The sequence below is a fragment of the Acomys russatus genome, chromosome 9 (genome assembly GCF_903995435.1).
Source record: "Acomys russatus chromosome 9, mAcoRus1.1, whole genome shotgun sequence".
Lineage (NCBI taxonomy): Eukaryota > Metazoa > Chordata > Mammalia > Rodentia > Muridae > Acomys > Acomys russatus.
Window position 1 is genome coordinate 25,023,868 of NC_067145.1, and position 25,808 is coordinate 25,049,675.

General features: G+C 40.9%; 1 protein-coding gene across 4 annotated transcripts in view; it reads left to right on the top strand.

Annotated features, from left to right (window-relative positions):
* The window catches only part of Ctnnd2 (catenin delta 2), an 843,915-nt gene that overhangs the window by 654,270 nt on the left and 163,837 nt on the right, over window positions 1–25,808 (top strand). For all 4 annotated transcript variants that reach the window (XM_051151017.1, XM_051151020.1, XM_051151018.1 and 1 more), the window contains one exon: window positions 10,561–10,744. In XM_051151017.1, the coding sequence (XP_051006974.1) occupies window positions 10,561–10,744 (184 nt within the window). The remainder of the gene's footprint in view (window positions 1–10,560; window positions 10,745–25,808) is intronic.

The window sequence follows — 25,808 nt, forward strand, 5'->3', positions numbered from 1 at the left end:
CATTTAAATTTCCTTTTTTTTTTTTTTTTTTGAGAATTTCTGTTTAGATCTGTATCCTGTTTTTAATTGAATTATTTGTTCTCTTGAGATCTAGTTTTTTTATATTCCTTGTATATTATGGATATTAGCTCTCTATCAAATGTGTATTGGCTAAAATCTTCCCCTATTCTGTAGGCTGCCACTTTGTCTAAATGATGGTGTCATTTGCCTTATAGAAGCTTTTCAGTTTCATGAGGTCCTGTTATTAATTGATCTTAGTATTTGTACTAATGGTGTTCTATTCAGAAAGTCTTCTGTGCCAATGAACTCAAGGCTATTCTCCACTTTCTATTCTTTCGGGTTCAGTGTAGTTAGTTTTATGTTGAGGTCTTTGATACATTTGGAATTGAATTTTGTCTGGGTAATAAGTATGCATCTATTTGGAAGTTTTATATGCAGCCTTCCAGTTTGACCAGCACCATTTGTTAAAGATGTTGTCTTTTTTTCAGGCTTCTTTCTGGCTTCTTTATCATAACTCAGGTATCCTCAGGTCTGTGAATTTATTCATGTCTTGGTCTTCAGTGATTTTTCAATGTGGTCTTATTTTGGATATCTCTCTCGGCCATCCTATGTGATAATTTACATATCAGCATTTGTATGGTCCAGTAACTTTCCTATTGCAGACAGAGCCACCACATGTGATTTCTTAATTGTGAGATCCGAAATATCAATCTCTTTATTTCCTTCTCACAAGGCCCAGAGAGACTCTAGAGCAGCTGTGGGGTGCTGCCAAAAAGTGAGGCTGTGTGAACCCTGGGGTGTGGCACTGAATTGGGCTGCAGATATCTTTGGTCTCCAACTGTTAGTCTTTTTATTCTGCTATATAACTCATAACTGTGGCTCCTGCCCCTCCTCCTCCTCCTCCTTTTTCTTTTAAAGTCATACAACTAAGAATATTCTTAAAAATGGACCTAATACAGAATAGATGTTTCCAGTTGCTCTCTTCCAAGAGTATATTAGTTTATTTTTAAATACCATAACCACGTATCATCTGAATCTAGATAACTTCATTTAAAAATGGATTATTTAGCTCATAGCTTTGAAGACTAAAAGTGAAGAGAAAATCTGATATCCTGTGTATCTAGCCTTGGATTAAGGACTTAGCATAGATGTCACCATACTGAGCTTTCATACAGGAAAAAGACTTTGCATGGCAATTCAGGAAGCCACAGCGGTCATGTCCTGGGATAATTTCCTAGGCCATGCCTTCAAAGTTCTAAGCACTTCCTGCAGATTCCACCTTTTTAAAATGCTGACCTCTGCACTGAGGCCAAAGCCTTTTCAAGTGAACTACTGGGAAACAAACCAGCTCCAAACCACAGCATAGGGATGCTTAGCTAGGCCAAGTTCAAACTCTTGACGTCTGGACCAACAGCATGAAAATAGGCTGCAGTGCTGTACATAATATAACACAGAAAGCTCCAAAGTGGCTGGCATCCTATTGTGATAAAGGTTTATAGCTTCACTTTATTTCCTTCTCACAAGGCCCAGAGAGACTCTAGAGCAGCTGCAGGGGGCTGCCAGAAAGTGAGGCTGTGTGAACCGTGGGGTGTGGCACTGAATGGGGCTGCAGATATCTTACCCGTCACCCCACTCTTCATTAAGATCTCTATCATTAAAGAATCTCCTGTGCACTTAAGAACCCATGTGGTCTGTGTTTCCAAAGAGATCACCCATTCTCAGCCATTCATATGATTTGCAAATGTCTCAAATGGCAACAAGCAAAAGAGCTATTAATCAACAAAGCTAGGTCTATTAGATTTGCAGGTTGTGACACTGATAGTCTTAATTATGAAAGGACCTGCGTCAAAGACTGAGTTTTATGGGGTATTAGTCAGGTTCTTGGGGCCTGTAGCAGTGACTGAGTGGGTAAGAGTGCTTGCTGTGCAAGCCTGGGGGCATGAATTCAGATCTCCAGCACACACATGAAAAGCTGAACACAGATACACATGCCTATAGCCCCAGTGTTAGGGACCGGAGAGTCAGCTGGAGCCAGAGAGCTCACTGGCCAGCTAGCCCAGTCAGAACAGTTAGGTTCTAATTCAGATAAAGACCCAGACTCAAGGCAAGATGGGGAGTAAAAAAAAAAAAAAAAAAGACATCAATGTCCTGTTGTGGTCTCCAGATGCACAGGAACAGGCATGCACCCCCACACACTTACATGTATGAACCACATAAACATGCACCACATATACAACACACACACACACACACACACACACACACACACACACACCAGCTAGGCTCAGGATGGGGCATATTTCTACTTGTGGCACAGTACAGGGAGAGTGTTGATAAATAAACTCTGGGCTCTTTACAAGCCCATTTTCCAGTCATCTTCTGACCTTCACTGGCACCAGACACACACACACATACATACATACATACATACATACATACATACATACATACATGCCAGACACACACATGGGGCACATGCATACATGCAGGCCAAACACAGATAAACATACAAATTCAAAAATAAGTATAGCTTGAAAAAATAAAGATAGTTTCCTAAAGGATTAATCAAGAGTTTAGATGCACATAGGTCTCTTGTCTGTTTTCATCTTACAGTCTTTGACTAAACTTTTTGCCCATTTAGTTGGTACAGCAATTTGAATATGAGTTCGTTGTCAGGATCCGTTCTAGCTTCAGAGCAAGAAATCTTCAGTTGTTATGCTGTGTCTTTGCAGAAAGTTGTTTTAGAAATGTAGTCATTCAAATCTCCCTCACGGAAAGCAGGTAGATTTAGTCCTCTCAAACGGGAATGTGACGCCTTTATTCCAGCAGTGGTCAGAATCAGTTTGAAAAGTAAATACCATCCACTCTTTATCCATTCTGCAGTTAAAACTGATGATAGACAGACACACTGACTCACTGACTGACTCACTGACTGGCTGGCTGACTGACTGACTGACTGACTGGCTGACTGACTGACTGACTGACTGACTGACTGGCTGGCTGGCTGACTGACTGACTGACTGACTGACTGACTGACTGACTGACTGACTGACTGACTGACTGACTGACTGACTGACTGGTTGATTGGTGATTGATTGGTTAGACTGACTGACTGACTGACTGACTGACTGATTGGTTGATTGATTGCTTTTCCTTGAAAACAAGCAAACATTGATTTGCCTTAGTCTCAGCCTTTATCTGTATGTGCTTACTTAAAATGATCTGATACTTGCATCAGAATCTGTACGTGGCAGGAGTGGGATAAGAATGGTTGGCCATGCTGGTGATGGTGGCACCTGGTTTACGTTCTCTTCACCCTCAAGTTGACCAATCCCCACAACTCATTCCCCTCATCACTAGCTCTAAATGCTTCAGAGAGATGAGATTTCCAAGAGGATTACTCTTCACTCCACAACCCCTCCCCCCACTCCATAGAACTAGGAGTCTTACTCTTTGGGAAGATTAAGGAGAACTGGCGGCATCCTTGGTTCTGCATCCTGACTCTTTGCACTCCTGAAAGAAAGCTTGAAGGGTCTGAGCCCCAGGAACTGCCCTTGTTTATGTGCACCATTATGGGAAATGTGACCATACAGTTGAGTGTCTTAGGGTTTCATTGCTGTGAAGAGACACCATGACCACAGCAAGTCTTATAAAGGAAAACATTTAATTGGGGCTGACTTACAGTTTCAGAGGTTTAGTCCACTACCATTAGGGTAGGAAGCGTGGCAGCATGCAGACAAACACGGTACTGGAGGATCTAAGAGTTCTACATCTTGATCCACACACAGGAGAAGAAGACTCTGTGTCACACCGGGAATACCTTGAGCATAGGAGACATCGAAGCCTGCCCCCACAGTGGCACACTTTCTCCAACAAGACCACACCTACTCCAACAAGACCACAGTTCCTAATAGTGCCACTCCCTAGGGACAAGCTTTCAAACACATGAGTCTGGGGAGGAGGTGTGGGCATACCTTTTCAAACCAACACATTGAGATAAGTTATTTTATTAACCAATATTGCATAAGTGTCAGGCATGTGTGTCTTACACCCATAACGACTCTCACTATAGTACAATTCCTACCCGTTCTTTGAGGGTTTTGTATCTTGGGTGCACATTCAGGATAAATGAGCACTGTTGGTTTGAGCACAGATATTCAGATGTACCTACATACAACCCAATAGGAATTCAGGGGCTCCTTGGCCCACAGTTTAATCAGCAGCTCAGCCCCACTTACAGACGATGGGTATGAAGGAAACAAGATGGGAAAGGAAGCAATAGGTTCCCCCTCAGCTCCCTCTACACAACCTCACTAAGCCAAACTCTCATTTTATTACAAAATAAATGGATCTGAGGCTGGAGAGGTAGCTTTGTAGTAAAGAGCATTGGCTCTTCTCTCCAAAGACCTGAATTTGAATCCCAGCACCCATACAATGGCTCACAACGTGTTTGTAACTCTAGTTCCAAAGGACCTGACACCCTCATCTTGCTTCTTTGGGCACTGCATGACTATGGTACACAGACACACATGCAGCCAAAATACCCACACATACCTAGAACTCATGAAAATCTCCCTACCTCTGCCTCCTGAGCACTGAGATTAAAGGTGTGCACCATGATACCTAACCTATAGGCCTATATTTTTTAAAAGTTAATAAAAATTATTATTCCATTTCTCTTTTTGCACTTATTTTCTTGGGTACACAAACTATCACTTTCAAAATCAATACTATTCCTTAAACTAAATCTTCATAAGTGCATACCTTAATTTTCATGATCTGATTAATTTTCAATAATTTTAAAACATTTAAAAGAAATTAGTCCCAGACTTCTTCTGTTCATTGCTTTGAGTGCTTCCTTTTATTAGGATTCTTCCTCAAGTCTTATAATAAAAATCAAAATAACTTTTAAAATAAATGGAGGATAGACTAAAGCCCCATATAGCCCCAAGGCCATGTCTGAGACCTGCAGTTGTTTGAGTGTGGGTGTTGTTCATTTTTTACACAGAGATAGTCATCTCTTTCAGGTTAAAAAACAAACCCACAATTACCCCCTATTAAAACAAAATAAAGGATCAAATGAAAGTAATTAAGACCTTATTAAAGAAATTTTAATAAACCAACTACTGCTCATGAATATGATAAACTCAAGAAAAAGAGCCATCCTTTGCCTGAAATGAAAATAAAAATCTCTTAAACATATTTAGTATACATCATTAGTCATTTAAATTTCATCTGAACTAAATCAACTGTCCATTATATTTGGAGCAGTAATAACTTTATACTGATAAAAGGTTGCTTATGGATGATGTGATTAATGGACCATTCTATAAAAACAGTCTTATTACAGATTACTATCAGAAATAAATTAGCATACCTTCACCATGGAAATTAAAACTTGCCAGTTACCGATTACAACATTTTTTATGTAACTTCTTCTGGGTGCTGGTACTTTGTGAATTCAGATTATTACATACTTCGTCTATGAGTTATAGTTTCATATCTCTTATCACCCTGAGTAATTTAGAATTATTGGTAAGTTAAAAATAATGAAACTGTCCAGATCAGCTGCAAGAGATGAAACTGCTAGTGCTATATCAATTAGTGTTTTTCAGAAGTATAAATATTTCTCTTCCAGCTACAAGCAGAACAGAATGTTTGTAGACTCAGGGTATACAATGCTATTTAAATAGCTTTTTTATGCTCGAGCCTGGATTCATTATTTGTCTTGCATCTGCTGTTCTAGTCTCTGAGCTCCTTATACCATCTTGGTAGCATTGCAATGCCTTAGAAATGCTTGATACCCAGAGCCCCTTGCATCCTGCAGGGTGGTATCCTACAGTTACTAACTCGCCTTTTTTGCAGTAACTACTTGGCAAGCACCTCCTGGGTGTTAGAGCACATTCTGTGTGCCACAGATGCTGAATGCTGAGTGTGCTCTGCATCCCTCAAACACGTAAACAAGTGCCTCCTATTGTTTCATGGCTGGGAAGGGAAAAGACAACAGATGTATCTTGGTAAATTAAGGAGCGCCCAGGGGGCAGGCATAGCCACTCAAGGTGAGGTGAGCCCTTTGGACAAAGGGAAGGGACGCAGAATGGTTGAGAGAGAGACAGAAATTTTTGAAGGAAAGGGGGCACAACAGATGAAAACCCAGAGTTTAAGAGCTAGAAACAGCAAACACCTAGCCCACACAGTGTCTAAGGATCAGGGATCCAGGAACCACCACATTGTGCGGCCCTGACTCTGCTCATTTGCAAGACTCATGTCTCCAAAGGTTTGGGTGGAACGGTGGAACAGGAGAACCTGCTTACAAAGCGGTGCACTCCCGTGACTGTTCAGTGATGGCCTGCCTCTTCACCACAGTGCCAGGTCTGCGGGCCACCTGCAGGTCCTGCGGCATGGACACTAGGCAGCAGGACAGCAGACAACTCCAGAGGGGAAACACAGAAAGAGCCACAATGATGTGCACTGCAGGCTGGAGCGAGCTCTCAGGCTGCCATTCTGCTCTGTTGGACACAAGACGCCACTGAGTCTAGTTCTTTCTCCTGTGTTCAGGGTTTGGATGCCCCCTCCCCCACTTTGCATGGACTATCAGATGATCGGTGGATGCATCTTAAAGTGCCACAAGGGGTAAGGGGGAGGGTAAGGACTGGAGAATCAGTCTCCTTCTCATTTACTCAGAGAGGAGGGTGCCCAGTTTTCTAGTTCCCTACAAATATCCTACAAATTCTCCTTCTTCCCGTTTATTCTCTCTCTCTCTCTCTCTCTCTCTCTCTCTCTCTCTCTCTCTCTCTCTCTCTCTCTCTCTCTCGTGTGTATGTGTGTGTGTGTGTGTCTGTGTACGTGCATGTGTCTCTGGGTGTCTGGGTATTTAGCAGGACAGCTGTGGACCCAACTCTCACACAGTTGTGACCTCTCTCAATATATCAACCACTGCACCAACCAGAAACTACTGGTTTGATATTCAAGCCACTGCCTGTGTTCAGATAACTGTTCCAAACTTGTGTTTTGAAGGCACCCCTCAAATAGCTGCCTGGACTCCTTGCAAAAGAGTACCACAATGCATCTCCCTTTCTGACTCTTCATCTGGAGGTGGTAGTTGTCTTTGGTAGAGCCATGGTCCTCCTTTCTGGAGGTGCACTGTGGGTCGCGAAGACTTGTGAAGATAGATGGGGGGCTTGGAGATGCAGTCCAGCAGCTGTTGTAAGTTCACTGGACCTTGGTACACAATCAAACCTGTGTGGAAAGGTAGACTAAATATGAACGGAAGAACAGGCCCATGCTCAAGTCTCAACTAGTTTGAATCAACTAATAAATTACCAAAAAAGGTGAGGGAGACACAACAGTCCAATGAAGACATCTTTTCCATCTTCGCACTTCTTGTCAAATAGTAAATCGGTCTTTATATTTTCCTTTAATTTCCACCTCTTTCTAACTATTTTATTAAGTGAAATAGCAAAAATTATTTACTATCACAGACTGGCTTTGGACTTCTAGACATTCCCAAGATGTGAAAAATGTGCATTTTACTGCTATGCTTTGCCATGAAGCATGCTACCCACATTTTAAAGCACTCTCGTACAGGCCCCAATTTGTATGTGTTAGTGTTTTTATTCAGGAGCTGGTAATGAAAATACTCATTATCATCTGTCACCATTTTTTACAGAGTGCATACAACTGCTTAAACATGACTTTCTGAATAGTTATTCTCAAATACTGAAATCAATATAATTTATTTTTTATATTCTTTTTAATCCTGAAAGAGTGATTGTTTTGGTATTAAATAACATTACGACACTCTAAATGAATGCTGGTACACATTTTGATTATTTCAGTGATCAGGCTTTAGTTTTATTCCATAATTTCATAATTTCATCATGGATGCATTAACAGATTTACTTTTTGAAATGATATAATGTATTAATATTTCTGGTATCACAAATCGGCCCGACTCAAAACATATATTCTACATCCGCTATTTACCACTGAACATATTGTACACTCAATTTTATTCTCAATAACGAGAATAAAGGCCACACACAAATCATATGAAGAAGCACTGCTACATTAAAAGGTAGTTGGGAATATGTTTTTCTGGAAAAGACAGGGTGGCAAGTTGTTTGTAGACAAAAGCGGAGACAGGAAATATGTGAGCGGACAGGGATGTCTGGGTCAAATACAACTGTGTTTGTAGAAACAGGCAAACCAAACCCGCCCTCATCCAACGTGCTGCACTTAGATGTGCAGCTGGCTTATACATGCTGGACAATTGCATTCACTTGGATAAAATTCTCAGGTAATGTTACTTCTGAAGACAGTTGGAAGCTTATGTCTAAAGTAGTTTTTACACAACTGTACACTTGCTTACTTAGTAACAGTTGGATTCTGCTGTCAGTGGCTTTGGGAATGCCAGGAACAGTGCCCTGCTCACCTAACATGGTAGGTAAGGTGACATTTAATCTGGTCAAAAGGCCACAAATCCCATAATCAAATAATCAGGGAGCTTAGTGGTTACTCCATCTTAAGTGAAGAAGCTGCCTTTTCCTTTATATCTGTTATTCAGATGAAAAAAATAAATTGAACAGTTATTTTAAAAGCATTTTTAAGTGATGATATAACATGGAGACAATGCCTGTGATTTTGTCTGGAATTAGTTTTGTTGTATGTAATCCATCTTTCAAAACCAGAATATTTTTTGTGGTCTACAGTTTTGTTTTTGCTCCGTCTATATTAACTACTGTTATACTCAATCAGTCACTCTCCATTGCTTCCTTTCTAAAACTAGTTTTTCAAATCATAATATAATCATTTCTCCCCCTCTCTTTCCTCCCTCCAACCGTTCTCATGTACCTACTGATCCTAGCCATGATTTCTATTTTTGGGTGGGCCTCACATCCAATTGGAGAGTTGTTGGTTTCCACCAAGGTATGTGTGCCATTACTGCACCCTCAGGATTATTGTGCTATGCTGGTGGCTGTGGTTTATAGGTATCAAATTTAAATAGGATGGTTGGTTGCTTCTCCCATGGAAGCTTGCATGCCACCTTCTGGTACCAAAATAGCTAGTCCTCATGGAGAAGGCATTCAAGGGAGATCCAGTTCAGGTCCTCTGGAGCCTGTGTTCATAGTGGGTGGTGTCTTCAGCAATGGATACTTGCCTTCTATTTCTGGAGGGCAACAGTAATAGACTATACTGTTTTTGAGGGTTTATTGGATAGCCCTAACCAATAACTCAAAAAAGGCTTCTCATGCCTGGTCATAGGGTTGTTTTTAGCCTGTGACTCTTCACAGTGCTGATCCTCTTCTTGTTGTCCTCATTTTCTGTGGAGAACTGAGAAAACACCTTTTGACCCCACCTAGGGCACCTATGAAAGACCAAAGAGAAGTTTCCAACCAAATCCATCTTTGTAAACCAGTGAGTTTGTCTTTTTTTATGGAAGCATGGGTGAGTGGTTCCCTAGGGAACATGAGTGACCCTAAAACATCCCTATCACCAAAACTCTCTTCCCAGCATAGATGATATTCCCATGAGTGCTACATTGCTGGAATCCATCACCCACCACCAGCCTTCAGCTTCAGGTCTTTAGAACTTCTCAGACCCTGTGCAGCTTGGCAAGACAGAAAGGAGGGAGTGGCTGGGATCTCAAGTAAGGTTCTGAAGAGACTTCTCTTCTTCCTGCATGGGAGAGTAAATTGGTCCAATATTAAGAGGGTCTCATGCAGTAATTATAACTGTTATCATTTCAAGGTACCAGTAGCCATGTGCATTCTAAAGAGCAGGGTTCCAGATCAGTCAATGTTCATGAGGAAGAACACTATAGTTTTTGGAGAATTGCCTTCAGAATAAAGCTATCAATGCTGTCATGGTGATGATGTTTAAATTGCTCCCTGAGCCTTTGTCAGTGGATCTGAGGCTGGATCTCCATGGTTTCTACGCAGTAGCAGCTGCTTATATTGAAACAGATGCAAATAGACTAGACAGGCAGGCTGAGATCTTGGTTAAAATAAAGAACTACCAGCCTGTTGTGAATATCATTCATTGTCTTCGCTCTTGGGTAGAATGTGGGAACTTGTGTCCATTATATTAATGGTGAGCCAAAGCCTGGTGGGTTCTTCAGTTCAATCAGATCCCTCCACCTTGGCTCTCTTCCTAGTAAAATGAAAACTGATCATGGCAGTTTCCTCTTAAAAATCAGATTTCCAGAGCATGTTTCTTAACAGTTCATACAGGTGTTTTAAAATTACGGACAGGCTCTATGACTCGTGTGTGTGTGTGTGTGTGTGTGTGTGTGTGTGCGCGCGCGCGCGCGCGCACACACACCCGCCACAGCACATGTGTGGATGTCAGAACAATTTGCAGAGTGTGGGTCCTTGTCCTTGAATTCAACTCTAGTCATCAACCTCAATAGCAACCATCTTTACCTACTAAGCCTTCTCACTGGTCCGATCTGTGCTATTAACTCCTTCCTGACAGCACTATTATCTTCAGGAAGGAAAACTGTGTGAGATGAGAAAATGTGGTACCCACTCAGTAGCTCTCCTTGTGTGTCTCTTGCAGGAGTCCTTTGGAACCTCTCATCATGTGATGCACTCAAAATGCCAATCATCCAGGATGCCCTGGCAGTTTTGACCAATGCGGTGATTATTCCTCACTCAGGCTGGGAAAACTCACCTCTTCAGGATGATCGGAAAATACAGCTGCATTCGTCACAGGTGCTGCGCAACGCCACTGGGTGCCTAAGGTCAGTCCCTTCCCTGCTGAGCTCCTGCTGCGGGGACTTCTTCCTGTAATCTTGATTGCTGCTTGCTGAGGATCAGACTGTTCTGCAGAGACAGATGTTGTCATGGCAAGTAGACAGCTAAATGAAAGCCCTTCACCCTCTTACTGAAGAAGTAGAGGCGTTCTCCACCACTCTCCGCCTAGTTAAGTTAGCTTACTGTCTTAGCTTACTAGTTAAGTTAGCTTACTGAGTTAGCTTACTGTCTTAAGTCTAAAACAAAACTGTTTCATTTAAACCAAAACCAGGTCACTTTCTGTCACTGAAAACAATAGTTTGTAAGTTATTCAACATGACACTTGACATGGAAAGTCACCAGATAATTGCTTGGGAAGAGTCTGTAACAAATGTACAGTGATCTAATTAAATGCCACCAGGCACTGCTTTTATTCTAGTCCCCTCCCCCCTTACTTCTTGTATGACTATAAGAGTCTTTGAAATATCTCCTTAATAATGCCTGTTTTACTTAGTGTTCTCAAATGATAAAAAATTATACATGCATATATTCTTTTATCGTGCATTAAAAAAAATCGCCACACAGAAATATATGAAGTCTCCTTGCCTTTACACCGTGACTGACTTTTAGAATAGGAGATACTAAGCAAGATAGATACTCTTCTAAAGCCAGCCTGTGTTTCCAGGGAAGGTTTATAGTAAAGTTGGATGTTTCTACCAGATGGATTAATTATGGAATAGGAGCAAAAGGTTTGTTGAATATGCTTAATCAAATAATCTATATTTCAAAACTAAAATGTTCAGAGTGGTTTTAGCTGTGCTGTCACAGACCTGCAGTTTCTCCTACAGTTGGTCAGCTTCTAGATGCACATCCAGTCTCTTCTAAGAAGGAACAAAAGTGCATGAGTAAAAACTAATAATAACCATCTTACAAATATCTGTACCAATGTTCTTGGGCCCTAGTATTGAAAGGACATGTGTGTTTGTATTAGTGTGTGTGCAGGGTGAGGCTCACAGCCAGCCTGTGGATATCTTCACATACTCAGAAACAGTAATCCTCTGACACCTTCACTTTTCCTCCCCCACATGACATATGAACCTTTGGCATGATTTCTCCGGATAGCCTCTACCATTAGCCAGATTTACACTTCTCCCAAACTCCCTGTTGTAGCATCCTTTATGACTTCTTAAATTCTATTATCCTTCAGAGGCCCCTATATACATGAGAGCTCTAACTCTTCCAGCACCAACACTAAAGGAACTCCTGACCTTCTGTGCCTGGTTTTCTATCTTAGCTATCTGCATATCTCAGTTAAGGGTGATCTTCCTCTTTTTGTCTTCTTCTGCTTGCAAAGTCTGTTGTCATTCATAGAAAAGCCTGGGGGCGGGTAGGGGAGAGCCTCAGAGTCAATTGCATAATAACCACTAAAAGCCTGGTCAACTCTGCAGATGAAACACCGACTAGTAAGTGCATTATTGCATCTTCATGACATTTGATTCAAAGATGAGGTACAGCCACTGAGTGCGTGTTCTGCACCTTCGATGATAAAATAGATGGGCCAATATATGCCATGTGACATTTCCATAAGGCCTGTGGCTGTTTAATGTCTGAGATGTGACCCAGAATAAGGTGAGAGCAGACCAGGGTGAAATCCCAAACTTCTCCACACAGAGGCCCAATCCTTACTGCTTCTGCTTCTGCGTGTAAGTGACCACAACATGAGAAACTAAAGAGTGGAGGTTGTGAAGTTTAGGACAAATATGTTGTAGCCAAGTCAGGCTTACTAAGATATGATGCAACCAGATTTGGAGATTTCCCACATTTTTGAGTGTGTTACCACAAGTTATAAGGCAAAATCCATTAAGCTGTAACAAAATTTTGCTCTTCGGTTCATTAAACTTTTGTCCTACAGAAAGCAGTAAGCTGGTGCCACTGTCATTCAAATGTGCTGGCTTGTCATGCCGCACAGGTAGTCTCTTTAGACTGGGAGTGGAACAGAGTGAAAGTGGCAAGATAAATTTATCAAACAAAGAATCCATAGACAAAAGGTTTCAGGGAATTGCCGTGTTCGTCCAGCACGGTTCACTGAGAATGAGGACAGCACAGCTGAACAGTTGGGCATGCCTGGGCTTCACAGAGGCCTCAGGGTGTCCTGTGGGAGTGTTTGCACTCCTGGTCTTCTTGACAGATCTTAGATCTTCATTCACACTATCGACATCACGTCCAGTACTCTTCTGCCTCTTAGCACTTTGATCCTATGAGCCTTTGCTGAGTGAGTGACAGCAGTGTGCCAGGGAGGGACCTGGGAGACAGAGATGCCCACCACAGGTCCTGCCATGCAGTAACTCTTAACCCAGTGGGAGGGGGTTACACCTACACAATTGACCCTACTGTCATATGAATGCAGTGACAGTATAGGAGGAAAAAGCTGTGTTATTTTGTATCAGGATTTGAGTACATATGTGTCTTGGAATTCAAAGAAAGTCCTGGTCCAGATCTCCATAAATAACAAACTGAATCTTACTTTCTTTGTTAGCACTGAGGCTAAAACACAGGGCCTTACACGTGCTAGGCAGGTAGTCTTAACACTAAGCTGCATTGCTAACCCTCTGCACAGTTTTTTTTCTCCCACTTTTTATAAGCTCAGTAAATTTATATTTACTTAAGCCATGGAGAGCTACTCCTGACCTTTGACCCACACTCTGAGTTCTCTGCAGACCATCTCTATTTGGCCACATAAGAGAGTGTGCAGGTTCCTATGGCAAGACAGCTCTGCTGAGGTAGCATGCAACAACCAGTGAAGATATGAGTAGGCTACAGAGTCCTATGTGTTGGTTCATTTAATTTCCTTCCTCTTTTTCTTTTGGTGTTTTTGAGACAGGATCTCACTCTGTCATCCAAGGCAACCTTGTACTTATCGGTAATGGTCTTGCCTCTGCCTCCTGGGAATGCAGCATACACTATTATGCCCAGCCATCATTTCTTTCTTAGCATTTACTGAGTGGCATTCATGTGGCCAAATATCTGTTTTACCGTTAGATGCCAGCTGTTTTCTTCTTTTCCCCTTTCCTTACTTTCCATTCTCAGTCCTGGGGTCTTTGGTTGGATGTGAGCTGGCCCCATAGTCCATATGCTGGAAGTTTGGTCCACACTATGGAGATATAGAAAAGTGATTGTCACCTTTGGGGATGGGATGTAGTGGGAAGTGGCTGGAAGGAACAGCTATGGATCCTGGCTAGTTCCCTGAGACAGGTCCTCACACAGTAACTGGAATCCCATCCTCATGCTGTGTTACTGATTCCGTCCACCTCTCCTATGGTGATGGATCTGCCTCAGGCCATCACTGGAGAACAAGCGGGAAGCATCACCTGGCATTGATGTCTGAGCCTCCAAAACTCAAAATCACTTATTTTCATAGAGAAATAGAAAAAGAAAGAATAGAGCTAAGTGTGAAGTGGGCAGGATTCTTGAACAGTTATCCAATGAGCCTTATCTTAAACCTTCATTTAGAACCTTAAATGTTTTTGAAAACTACGTGTAGATATATTTTAAGAAACATAATAGTCAATCATATCAGACTCCTCTAAAGATGAGTTGATATTTTACGCTTGTATCTGGAACTACAGTTTAGGAATAAATAAATAAAATGAAATATAAAGGAAAATAAAACCGTTTTCATGTCATAGGATTTCCTAACCTAGCATAGCAAATGGTAAATAAAAGTAACTATATCACTACTCTTGGCTTTTGTTTATAGCATAATTCAGATTTGTTTTGTCATTTCAGGAAGAGAAGTAAGGCTAAGAATTTAAGCAATTAATATTTTTTAAACAATTTTGCTTTTCAGAGGTGAATGTAAATCATACCTGCTCCTAACTATCCAAAAGCTCAGCAGAGGAAGCTTCAAGCCAAAGAAGTATAAATTTAAGAAACCAAAATCTGAATGTCCAGAACCCTCTTTTCTCAGGCACTCATGCCTTGATTGACAGTCCAAACTTGTGTGTGTCACTCCATGACATATGCTTAATGCATCCGTGGTAGCCACTTGCTCCACCAGGATTCACAGAAGCCACATTCACAGAGCAATCTACAGAGAAGAGCCAGGGCCTTCCTTAAGGAGGGGAGAATCATCTCCTGTTGACTCAGAAGAAAGTTCAAGCACAGATGATACTTAAAATGAAGACTCAATGCCTTTAGTCCTTTTCCATTTAACATTCATTTTGGGTAGGAAATGGAATTTTTCCCAGGCAGATCCATCTATTTGTTCCTGAAATACCTATTTATCACTGATGAAATAAGATAGAAATCGTAGCAAAGAAGTCTCTTAAATTTTGTTGAAGGAGTGAGCTGATTTTCAAGAATGACAGTAGCTGGATCATAACAGGCCTTAGAACCACGAGCCATCAAGATGCAGGGAAGGGCAAGACTGAGCTCCATCCACTGCCTCCAGCATGCCTCCCTCATCCCCAGTCCAGTCACACGCATTCTCACTTACTTCTTTCTATTTTGTCATTCCATCTTTCATTCCAATTCTGCTATGGCCAAACTTTATTTTTAGATAAAAACCATTTTAAAATATTGTTCAAAATAAAATACAAATCACTTTAATATAATGTCTAGAATGAATGTGACCAATTGTTATAGGCTTGGGACATAAATCTGGGTGAAATTATTGCTAATCTTTTTCTTCCTCCTTTCATGATTAAGAATTCCTTAGGGAAATGACTTCATGCAGAGCAGGTCAGACCTGGGAATAGATTTGGGTTTGTAATGATGACTGTTTTGTTGGTCACTGTGTAATCAAATGTGCCTCTTAACCTCTGGCCATTTTAGTGATCGCTTTCATCTAAAAACACGTATTAACAGACAGCAATGAGACCAGATCTGATCTATGGACAAACCCTTGCTGGCTGAGGTCAGTATGGTGGCTAAAATACACACGCCTCCAAAATCCATGTCTGTCTGTAACCTTGCCTGGCGACCTTTCTGGGACTTGGTGTCTTTGGAGATCACTGCTTAGATTAGGGTGGGCCTAAGTTCAGTAGTGCCATTTTAAGGAGAGAGAACACAGAAAGATGCATGGAGGAAAACAGAGAGCTGAGAGTGAGGCAACTGCATGTGAAGGAACACTGAGGATGCCTACAGGCCACTATAGAAAAGATGCCCTTCCTTCCTGGACTCAGTGTGAGCATGGCCCTGCTGGGCCACCATAGAAAAGATGCCCTTCCTTCCTGGAGCCTTCAGTGTGAGTATGGCCCTGCTGGGCCACCATAGAAAAGATGTCCTTCCTTCCTGGAGCCTTCAGTGTGAGCATGGCCCTACTGGGCCACCATAGAAAAGATGTCCTTCCTTCCTGGAGCCTTTAGCATGAGCATGGCTCTGCTGGCACCTGGAGTTTGGACATCCATCCTCTAGAACCCCGAAAGGACACATTTCTGTTGTTTTAGGCCATGAGTTTTCTGCGACTCTGTTCTGGCAGACTCAGAAATCAAATGCATTTTCCCTCATTAGATCCAGAGACTGTCAGAGCAGTGGAGTGGAACATCTGAGGACACAGGACTGGGAGGAAAAAATCAGTAAACCATTGTTCCCAAGGATTCCTCATACACGAGGACAGAAGGCCCAGAGGGAGACTTGATTTTTGTCCTTGTATAAAGCCAATCACCTCTGTTGCACAAGTTAGAGAAGAAGGGCATTACCCATGCAGGGCTAAGGTCTGCCTGCATGTCCAGATGTGAGCACCACAGTCGATAAAGGCTTGACTCCAACCCCTTGCCTGTATATGAGAAAGCAAGAGGCTTCCTAGGCGGTGTGTGCTTTCTTTGTGCCCTGTTCTTTCCCAGGAGCCTTCTTTCACGTTCTCTCCCAACTCTGAGTCAATGTCAGAGCACAGCTAGGATTTATAGAAGACTGTGTGCAGCCAGAAGTCATTCTAGGTTCCTGTACAGGGAACGTGACACGATACATGCATCATCTTCACAGTTCACTCCAGCAGCTGTGTTCAGAATGAAACGCTCCCTGAGTTTTCTGGAAAAGATGACAGTGTCTCCCATTTAAAACATCACAAATCAATACCCTAAAGATCCTTGGCATGGCCATAATCATCATTTCAGAAGGAGCTGTAGGTAATGCCTTGATAAGCAGCCCTTTTTTCCTCCCTTTTAATCCAGCAAGTAGCTCAATAAGACAACTCAGATGCGTTCCTCCATGGCCGTGGTGCATTTCGTCATGGGTGCTTAGGACTTTATCAGCAGTGAGAGTGTGTGCATAAGGCTGGCTTTAACTTTCACAGCTCCTTTGCCCATGGCACCAAGTCACTTATTTATTTTTATTATTCTATTCCCACTTCAGCATCTTGTCCTGAAGGACAACAATATACAGCCCTAATTTTTCTCATCTATCTCTGTGTACACGGAATGTTATTAAGCCTGTCAGAGGAACTGCACTTTGCCTGTGCTTATGAGTATAATTAAACTCAGACCCTCAATTAGTCATTTTAACCCATATAATGGATGAGTGCTTGGTCCCACAGTGCCACTAATTCTAGAGTGACCTTGAGAAAAGCCATCACAGAGTAATGCTAATGATAATCACACTGAGGCTAGAAGGCTCTGAGGACATTATTTTTATCTGGTTTACTCTTGCATTAGCCATAGGTAAGAAGAGGAAAAATTACTATTTTTAATGTCGAGATCACACCAGTGTTATCTATCTATTCAGATGAATGTTGTTTTTAACATTTTATGTAATATCCATACATACATATAATATGCTACCCCCATTCTTTTCCCTCTAGTCCCACTCATGTCTTCCTTAGCACCTTCACCTCCTAACTTCATGTGCTCTCTTGTAAAGCTCACTAAGTCCATTTAGTGTTGCCTGTGTGTGGGGGGGTGTGTGTTGGGGTGGGGTTGGACCATCTACTAAACTAGTAGAGCCTCCCAAGGCCCATATCCCTCTCCCCACAGTAATAAATTGTCAGTAGTTCTCCTGGCTAGGTCTATGGCAGTGTTGTGCAGGCAGCCCAAGTCACTATGAGCTCTTGTGTGCCACTGCACTATTCACTTCTATCACATATTGCTCTTGCTGCAGACATGTACTCCCTCTTGCTCCTTCAATCCTCCTGCCTGCCTTCTATGATGAGCTATGAGCCCTAGAGGGAGGGAATGTGATAAAGGTGACCAATTTAGGATTGAGCACTCTATAGTTTTATATTATCTGCACACAGACAATTGTGGGTCTGTGTATTAATTGTCATCTACTAAAAAAAGACTCTTCAATGATGGTGGTTGAGAAAAGCCACCATTTATAGGTATGAAGATAAGAATATACAGTGCAGTTTATTTTATGTCCATTTAACAGAATAATAGTACAATGTTTCCCCCTAGTCCTGTGTCCCACATTTTGAGGGGAGGATCTAGTTAATGGTTCCTGGGGTTCCATCTTATGAAGTGGTCATTAAATCCAATCAGAAAGAAATTAGCTACTCCACAGCAATCATACCACAGTTGCACTAATGGTCACTAGTTGGCAGGCTACTTGTTACTATAGGCAGGGGTTGTAGATGGGCACTGCTGTTGATTAATCTCCTCCCCTAGAAGCATTCAAAGAACCATCCAGAACTGCAGAAGCTGGCCAGTAGGGCTGAACCTTCACATTTTGAAGCTGTTGGATGTTGAACTCTAGGCTGGCTTACCTATCTGTACCAGGATAGAGACATATGATGGCATGCATGGAGTATTCTTTACCTTGGTTCTTGGAGTGGAAAAGGAATTTTTTTTTTCCTCTGAGTAGTGAAAAGGGGTGTTGCACATAACTTGTTCCCTCTCCCTCTTTTCCACATCTGGCCTTCAAGCAGCGCTACCTCCCCACTGGATGCATCTCACTGACCAGAGGATCTAATGTAAGTGGGACACAGCTTTCTTGAGTCATGCCTCAGCAGCAACAGTCATCCAAGGTGAGGACACAGAAGTTAGTGGCACAGAACGAGGGAGTCTGAGAGCTCATCAGACTAAGTAGTTGCTGCCTAACTGGCAGACACACTGATAACAGGGCTGTGAACCGCATCACTTGTAGCCCAGTCATCTCAGTTAGCTCAGTCAGCAGAAGGTAGAAACTGATTTATATTTGCCCAGTTGCTATGTCAAAGTATCGTGGGCATTAGCTCTTCTTTTAAAGTCTGGTAGAATTCTGTGCTAAAATTATCTGGCCCTGTTGTTTTATTTGGGGGGGCAGGGGGACTTTTGATAACTGATTCTATTTCCTTAGGGGTTATAGGACTGTTTAAACTTTTTACCTGATCTTCATTTAACTCTGGTAAGTGAAATCTATCAATAAATCCATCCTTTCTCTTTAGATTTCCCAATTTTGTGGAATACAGGCTTTTGAAGTAAGACCTATTAATTCTTTGGATTTCTTTAGTGTCTGTTGTTATGATCCTCTTTTCTGATTTTGTTAGTTTGGATACTGTCTCTCTGACTTTTAGTTATTTTGGCTAAGGGTTTGTCTATTTTGCTGGTTTTCTCAAAGAACCAGCTCTTAGTTTCATTGATTCTTTGTATTGTTCTCTTTGTTTCTAACTTATTGATTTCAGCCCAAAGTTTGATTATTTTCTGCTATCTTCTCCTCTTGAGTGTTTTGCTTCTTTTGGTTCTAAACCTTTGAGGTGAGCTATTAAGTAGCTAGTATGGGATTTCTCTAATTTTTTTATGAAGGCATTTAGTGCTAGGAAGTTTCTTCTTAGTTCTGCTTTCATGGTGTCCCATTGTTGTGCTTTCATTTTTACTGAATTTTAGGAAGTTTTTAGTTTCTTCCCTGACCCAGTGATCATTGAGCAGGGAGAAGTTCAGTTTCCATGAATGTGTAGGCTTTTTGTTATTTCTGTTGTTGTTTAAGTCCAGCTTTAATCCATGGTGATCTGATAAAGAACAATGGGTTAATTCAATTTTCTTGTATTGGTTGTGGTTTCCTTTGTGACTGACTATATGGTCGATTTTGGAGATGGTTCCATGCAGTGCTGAGAATAAAGAATATTCTTTTGTGTTTGGGTAAAAAGTTCTGTAGACATCTATTAGGTCCAATTTATTCATGACCTCTGTTAGTTTCATTATTTCTTTATTTAGTTTCTCTTTCGGTTATCTGTCCACTTGTGAGAGTGGGATGTTGAAGTCTCCTACTATTAATGTGTGGAGATTGATGTATGATTTAAGCTTTAATAATGTTTCTTTTACAAATGTGGGTGTTCTTGTATTTGGGGTATAAACATTTAGGATTGAGATGTCATATCTTGGTGGGTATTTTTTTTTGATGAGAATGAAATGTCCTTCCCTATCTCTTTTGATTAGTTTTAGTTGGAAATATATTTTATTAGATATTAGGATGGCTACTCCATCTTTCTTCTTGAGTTTATTTGCTTGGAAAACCTTTATCTAGCCTTTTAGTCTGAGCTAATATCTATCTTTTTTCCTCATGTGTGTTTCTCTTATACAGCAGAATGTTGGGTCATATGCATCCATTCTGTTAGCCCTGTGTCTTTTTATTGGAGAACTGAGTCAAGTGATGTTGAGATATATTAATGACCAATGATTGTTAGATCTTTTATTATGATGTTGGTGGTGATAATGTGTTTGTGACCTTCCCTTCTTTTGATTTTACTGTTGTGGGTTTACTTACTTCCTATGTTTTATTTGGTATAGTTGACCTCATTGGGTTGGAGTTTTCCTTCTAGTTTCTTCTGTAAGGCTGAGTTTGTGCATAGATGTTATTTAAATTTGGTTTTGTCATGAAATATCTTGTATTCTCCCTCTATGGTGATTGAAAGTTTTGCTGGGTATAGTAGTCTGGGCTGACATCTGTGATCTCTGAGGTTCTGCATGACATCTGCCCAGACCCTTCTGGCTTTCATAGTCTCTAGTTTCAGTGTTTTGATAAACCACCATATGGACTTCTACAGTTTCCAGTTTACATCCCACCCAGCAGTGAACAAACATTTCTTTTTCCTTACATCCCCACCAGTATTCACTGTCATTCATTTTCTTTTTGTTATCGATTTTGACAGAGAAGACATGGACTCTCAATAATTTGCATTATTCTGGTGCCTAAAGATAACTATATATTTTTAAAAATATCAATTGATCAGTCATTTGTTTATCTAGCTATTTAGGGCATTGCTGCATTTATTGGTTGGTATTTCTGTTTTTAATTGGCAGTATTTAATTAATGCTATTCTTTATATAGTCTATATGTTAACGCTGTATATGAAGTGCAGCTAGCCAAGATTTTCTTCCACTCTGTAGATTCCATGCTCACTCTGCTGACCTTGCCTCACCCTTACTTTGCAGAATTACTTTTATTTCATGTAATGTAAATGATAATATGTGAGTTCTGGGAGTTATGTGCTGTTCTATTAAAGTCCTTGTCACAAAGTCCATGCCTGAGTCTTGAAGTGTATTCCCACTTTTCCTTGAGTAGTTCCAGCATTTCAAGTTGTAGGTTAAAGTCTTTGATACATTTGTATCGATTTTTTTTTGTGAAGAATGATATCAAGTTTCATTCCTTGGCAGGTGTACATCAAGTGTTATAAGTCCCATTTGTTGAAAAGGCTGTATTTTTTTTCTGTGTGTGCTTTTTACAGACCCATGCCAAAAAATTATATGGTTGTAACTGTGTAGGCTTTTTCTTAAGGGTTCTTCTCTAGGCTGTCTTCTTAATATCTATGTTAGTATCATCCTTCCTTTGGCACTATGGGCTCAGTAGTATAATCTGAGGCCAGTTATTGTAATACTTCCAGCATTATCCCTTTTGCTTACTTTATTTTGACTATGTGGGGACTTTCTATTTGCATATGAATTTTACAATCTTTTTTTCTAAGTAGGAGAAGAGTGTCTTAGAATTTTAATGAGGACTGCATTCAATGTGTGCACTCTCTTTAGAGATGCAGCCATTTGACCAGTCGGTTATCAAAAAAAAACAAAAAACAAAAAACAAAACAACAACAAAAAAAAAAACGGTCTTTGTATAACCAAGCATCTTCATTAATTTCTAGTGTCTTGATCTCATTGTATGCGTCTTTTACTTCATTTGTTAGACTTGTTTCTAAGTATTTTTAAGCTATTGTAAATGAACTATTTTCCTAATTTCTTTCTTAGCAGGTTCATGATTGTATGTAATAAAGCTATCAACTTTTGCATGCTGATTTTATATCTTTAAAATTTGATGAAAAGTATTTAGCTGAACTAGGTTTTATTTTTGGTGGGGTATGTGAGTTCTTTTGAGTATAAAAATCACATTATAGATAGGGATAATTTTTATTTTTCCCGTTTGTATCCTCATTTTCTCTAATATATTGTGCTGGCTGAGACTTCAAGCACTTTGGTGAATAAGAGCAGAGACAGTAGACACTTGTGTTTATTCTAGACTTAGAGGAAATCTTCTCAGTTTGCCCTCTTTCAGTATAAAATCGGCCATTTTCTCATAGGTAGCCTTCTTTGTGTGGATGTATTTTCCATCTGCTCCTATATCCTTTAGGACCTTTTTCATGACTTCGTGGTAAACTTTGTCAGATGAATTTTCTGGATGTATTGAGAAGATCATGTGACTTCTGTCCTTAAATCTGTTTATATCATGTGTTACATTTATTGAGTCACATATTTTGAAACAAGTCATGCCATTTTGTATCATCAAATTAATTGATTTATAGTGTTCTTTTTATTGGGCCTTTATCTGGTTTTAGCATCAGGATAATTCTGCTTTTGTAAAATGGCTTTGGTGGTGGTGTTATTTCCCTTTACATTTTTAAAGAACAGTTTGGGAAGTATTGATGTTAATATCTTCTTTAAAAGTTTGATAAACGGTCATCTCTGTGATGGAGGTCATGACCCTAAGAAGAACTTAGTACTGTTGGTCTGTTAAATTAACACACCACCAAACTGCCTTTTAAAGTATCTTATAGCTTTGCTTCTGGTATTTTACTGGTGGATTTTTGAGACTCTAAAGGAGTATGGAAAGCATTCTTACCCGCTCAAATTTACTTTTGCATGTTAAGGACACTGTTCCAGGTTCCACAGCACATTTCCCATTATCCTATGCAACTCATCCAAATAATTGCCTGAGAGGATATGTTGTCATCTTTGGTGAACATCTCACTTTGACACCTCTCTCCAGCTCCTGCCAGTTCTCCATGAATGCCTTATCCAGCCTCTCATCACATTTCAATAGCCTAGACCTTCTCTCTGGCACGTGTGTCACCTGCCCATGGGCAGCAGTATGGTATAGCCAGCTGCCAAAAGCTTGGCTCCTTCTTTCTGGATAAATTCTACCTCAGCATAGTTTTGTTTCCTTTAGGTCTTTGCTGATGTGAATAACAGCTACTGGACTTTATCGTAACCTTTCTGCAGCCATTGCTCGGTTATACTCTGCTAACATACTAGGTGCTGACAAGGTGGTAAATAACTTTTAATAGATTAAAACCTTTGTATATTAATGCCATGCTGACCAGCATGAAGTATATTTGATTCATTCTATAATATAAACAAAATGCTTATTTTATAACCTAAGTAAAAAATAGCTAAGTTAGCTTTCAGGTTCTATTTCCAAGTAAAAGTGATCATAAACAGAGCCCGTGAAAATGTCCCATATGCAGGCTTCCTTGTTCACTTTCTTACCACCACAGGAAGAAGCTATTGTTCCGCACAGTGGCAGAGTGTGAGGCAGGAATTCCCAGCCTACTCTACTTCTTCCAGGAGTTGGTGCTCATAGAGCGACTTCTTCAAGACAGTTAGTGAGTGAGGGGGTCATATTGTATGACACCAGAACTAGGCTCCTCCTCAACAAACGTCTGTTTATTTATAGTGAAACAGATATGCTGGCCCAGCACCGTCCTCTAAGATCATCAAAAAGAAATTAGCCATTCACGTAATGCCTTTACTCAGAGGCCACACCTCTGAGGAAACGTGGGCTGAGGAGCCAAGAGAGCCATCAAAGCATGGTTCAGGTTTCCCTCAAATGAAGAGAAAAAAGAAAGAGGGAGAGGGAAGGGGAGAGGCAGGAGGAAGGAATGAGGCCAAGAAGAGGGCTCTGGAATGTCTTAGTCTGACAGATATCATCAAGCCACTAGAGAGTTCTTTAGCCCAGTTATCCTTTACAGGAGCATGCCTTGTGAATGCTGCTAAGGTCTGTCAGTCACTGCTTGTAGCATACATAGGAGATGAGGCTTTAGTGTGAAGGCAGACACAGTGATGGATTTCAGGGCCCAGCAGCCAGGGCCTGTCAGTCAGTAACACTCCATCATCTGTAATCTAGCAGTTCACACTCATGGAGCCCACACCAGCATTTCCATTATCCATAGACTAACTGCCTGATGTACTGATGCATAATCAGGAAGTTGCCTAGTGAAATTCAGGCAAGAGGAGTGAGTTATATCAACTGAAGGCCTGGTTCTTTTAGTGAATATTTTTTGGGAGGTCTCCTCCATGTACCAGGCCACAGAGTGTTGCTATGATTATACTGGGGAATAAATGGATGGTATCCACAGGATTAGCAGCAGATAGCCTTCCTATATTATATAGCCTGGGGTAGGCAGATGGGTTATTTTCTCTAATTAATATATCACAAGACAGTACTGTGTGTGTGTGAGTGTGTGTGTGTGTTCTGCATATCTCTATGCATGTATAAGCTACAAGGTAATGTTAAGTGTCTTCCTCAGTTTCTTGCTACCTTATTTTTTGAAACAAGGTATAGCAGACTAAGTGCACAGACTGGCCGACCAACAAGTCTCATGGATCTTTTTGTCTCTGTCTCCCCATAGCTGTGATTATAGACACACGCTGTCATTCGGGGATTTGTACATGTCTGCTATGTATATAGTTTTATGCTTTTATGTAAAGGACTTACTGTAATTATCCAAAGTTCTTTCCAGCATTCATATTTCATGAACTAGTAATGAGGACTACTTCTTCCCAAACATATACTGTTTCCCTCAGCCAGAAAATGTGAGCATATAGTGACCTCACCTTAAATAAAATTGATTAGCATAAGATATCCCATCATGCCATTCATTCCACCTTACAGACAATAACTAACTTTTTAAAAAGTATATTATTGTAATTTGCTTGTAAGTATTGGCTTCTTCTAGTCGTGTTTCCTAAGTATTGAGCATCGCTCCAGGTCTAGCTCAGTAGAAAGAATCAGGGTTGTTGATTGTCGCTTCAGTCCCTGTGAGCCTTTATAAGTCCTTAGTTGAATTTGTGAGTAGTTGATTTTATGAGCCCTCGACCCCTCTGGCTCCTACACTCCTTCCTCTCCCTCTTCTGCAGGGTTCCCCGAGCTCTGCCTAATGTTTGGCTGTGGGTCTCTGTACATTCCTTAATTCTAATTTGAAAGTGAGGCAGAAAACTTTTTTGTTTTCCCCTTTGGAAGGGAGCCAACAGGACTGCCCTGTCTAGGTTTCATGTTGTATGCACAAGTTCTTTCATCTTTGTGTTGTTGGGACACTGTACTTTTCTGTCTGGGTCATGAGTGTATTTCTCAGTCTCTTGGTCTGCCAAGAGAGCGGACCGACACGCTGGGACTTCCGATTAACTCGTGTCCTTTACTATTGTCCCCAGGAGGTGCAGATGCATCATTATTCCCCATTAACAAGCTCTGTACCAGCATGGAAGACACGCTGCCACGCAGGCACTGACTAGAGCTAATGAATTCCTACAATTAATTACAGTTCTCTTAACGTAACTTATTACCAAAAGGAAGCTATGCTAGTACAAAGCGTTTGTGTGCAAATGTCTCTGCCCAGGAGAGGCCAGCCGATTCATCGTGCCACACGAAGCTCCATAAGTGTGCTATGTGGACTTTCATGTCCTTACCATTGTTCTTCCTGGGGTTGCACTTTTACCCGACCTTATTTTGGAACAACAGTGTAATCGCTAATTGCAAGCTAATTTAATTAAAGCAGACAAAGGTGGCATCACATGGAAGTGTGACCACCAGAAGTGGTCCTGAGTGATCTCCCAGCTCTTTGTTTTGCACAAGGGTGGGTCAGGTGGTTGGAGCAAATGGAGCTTATTGAAAAAGGTAATT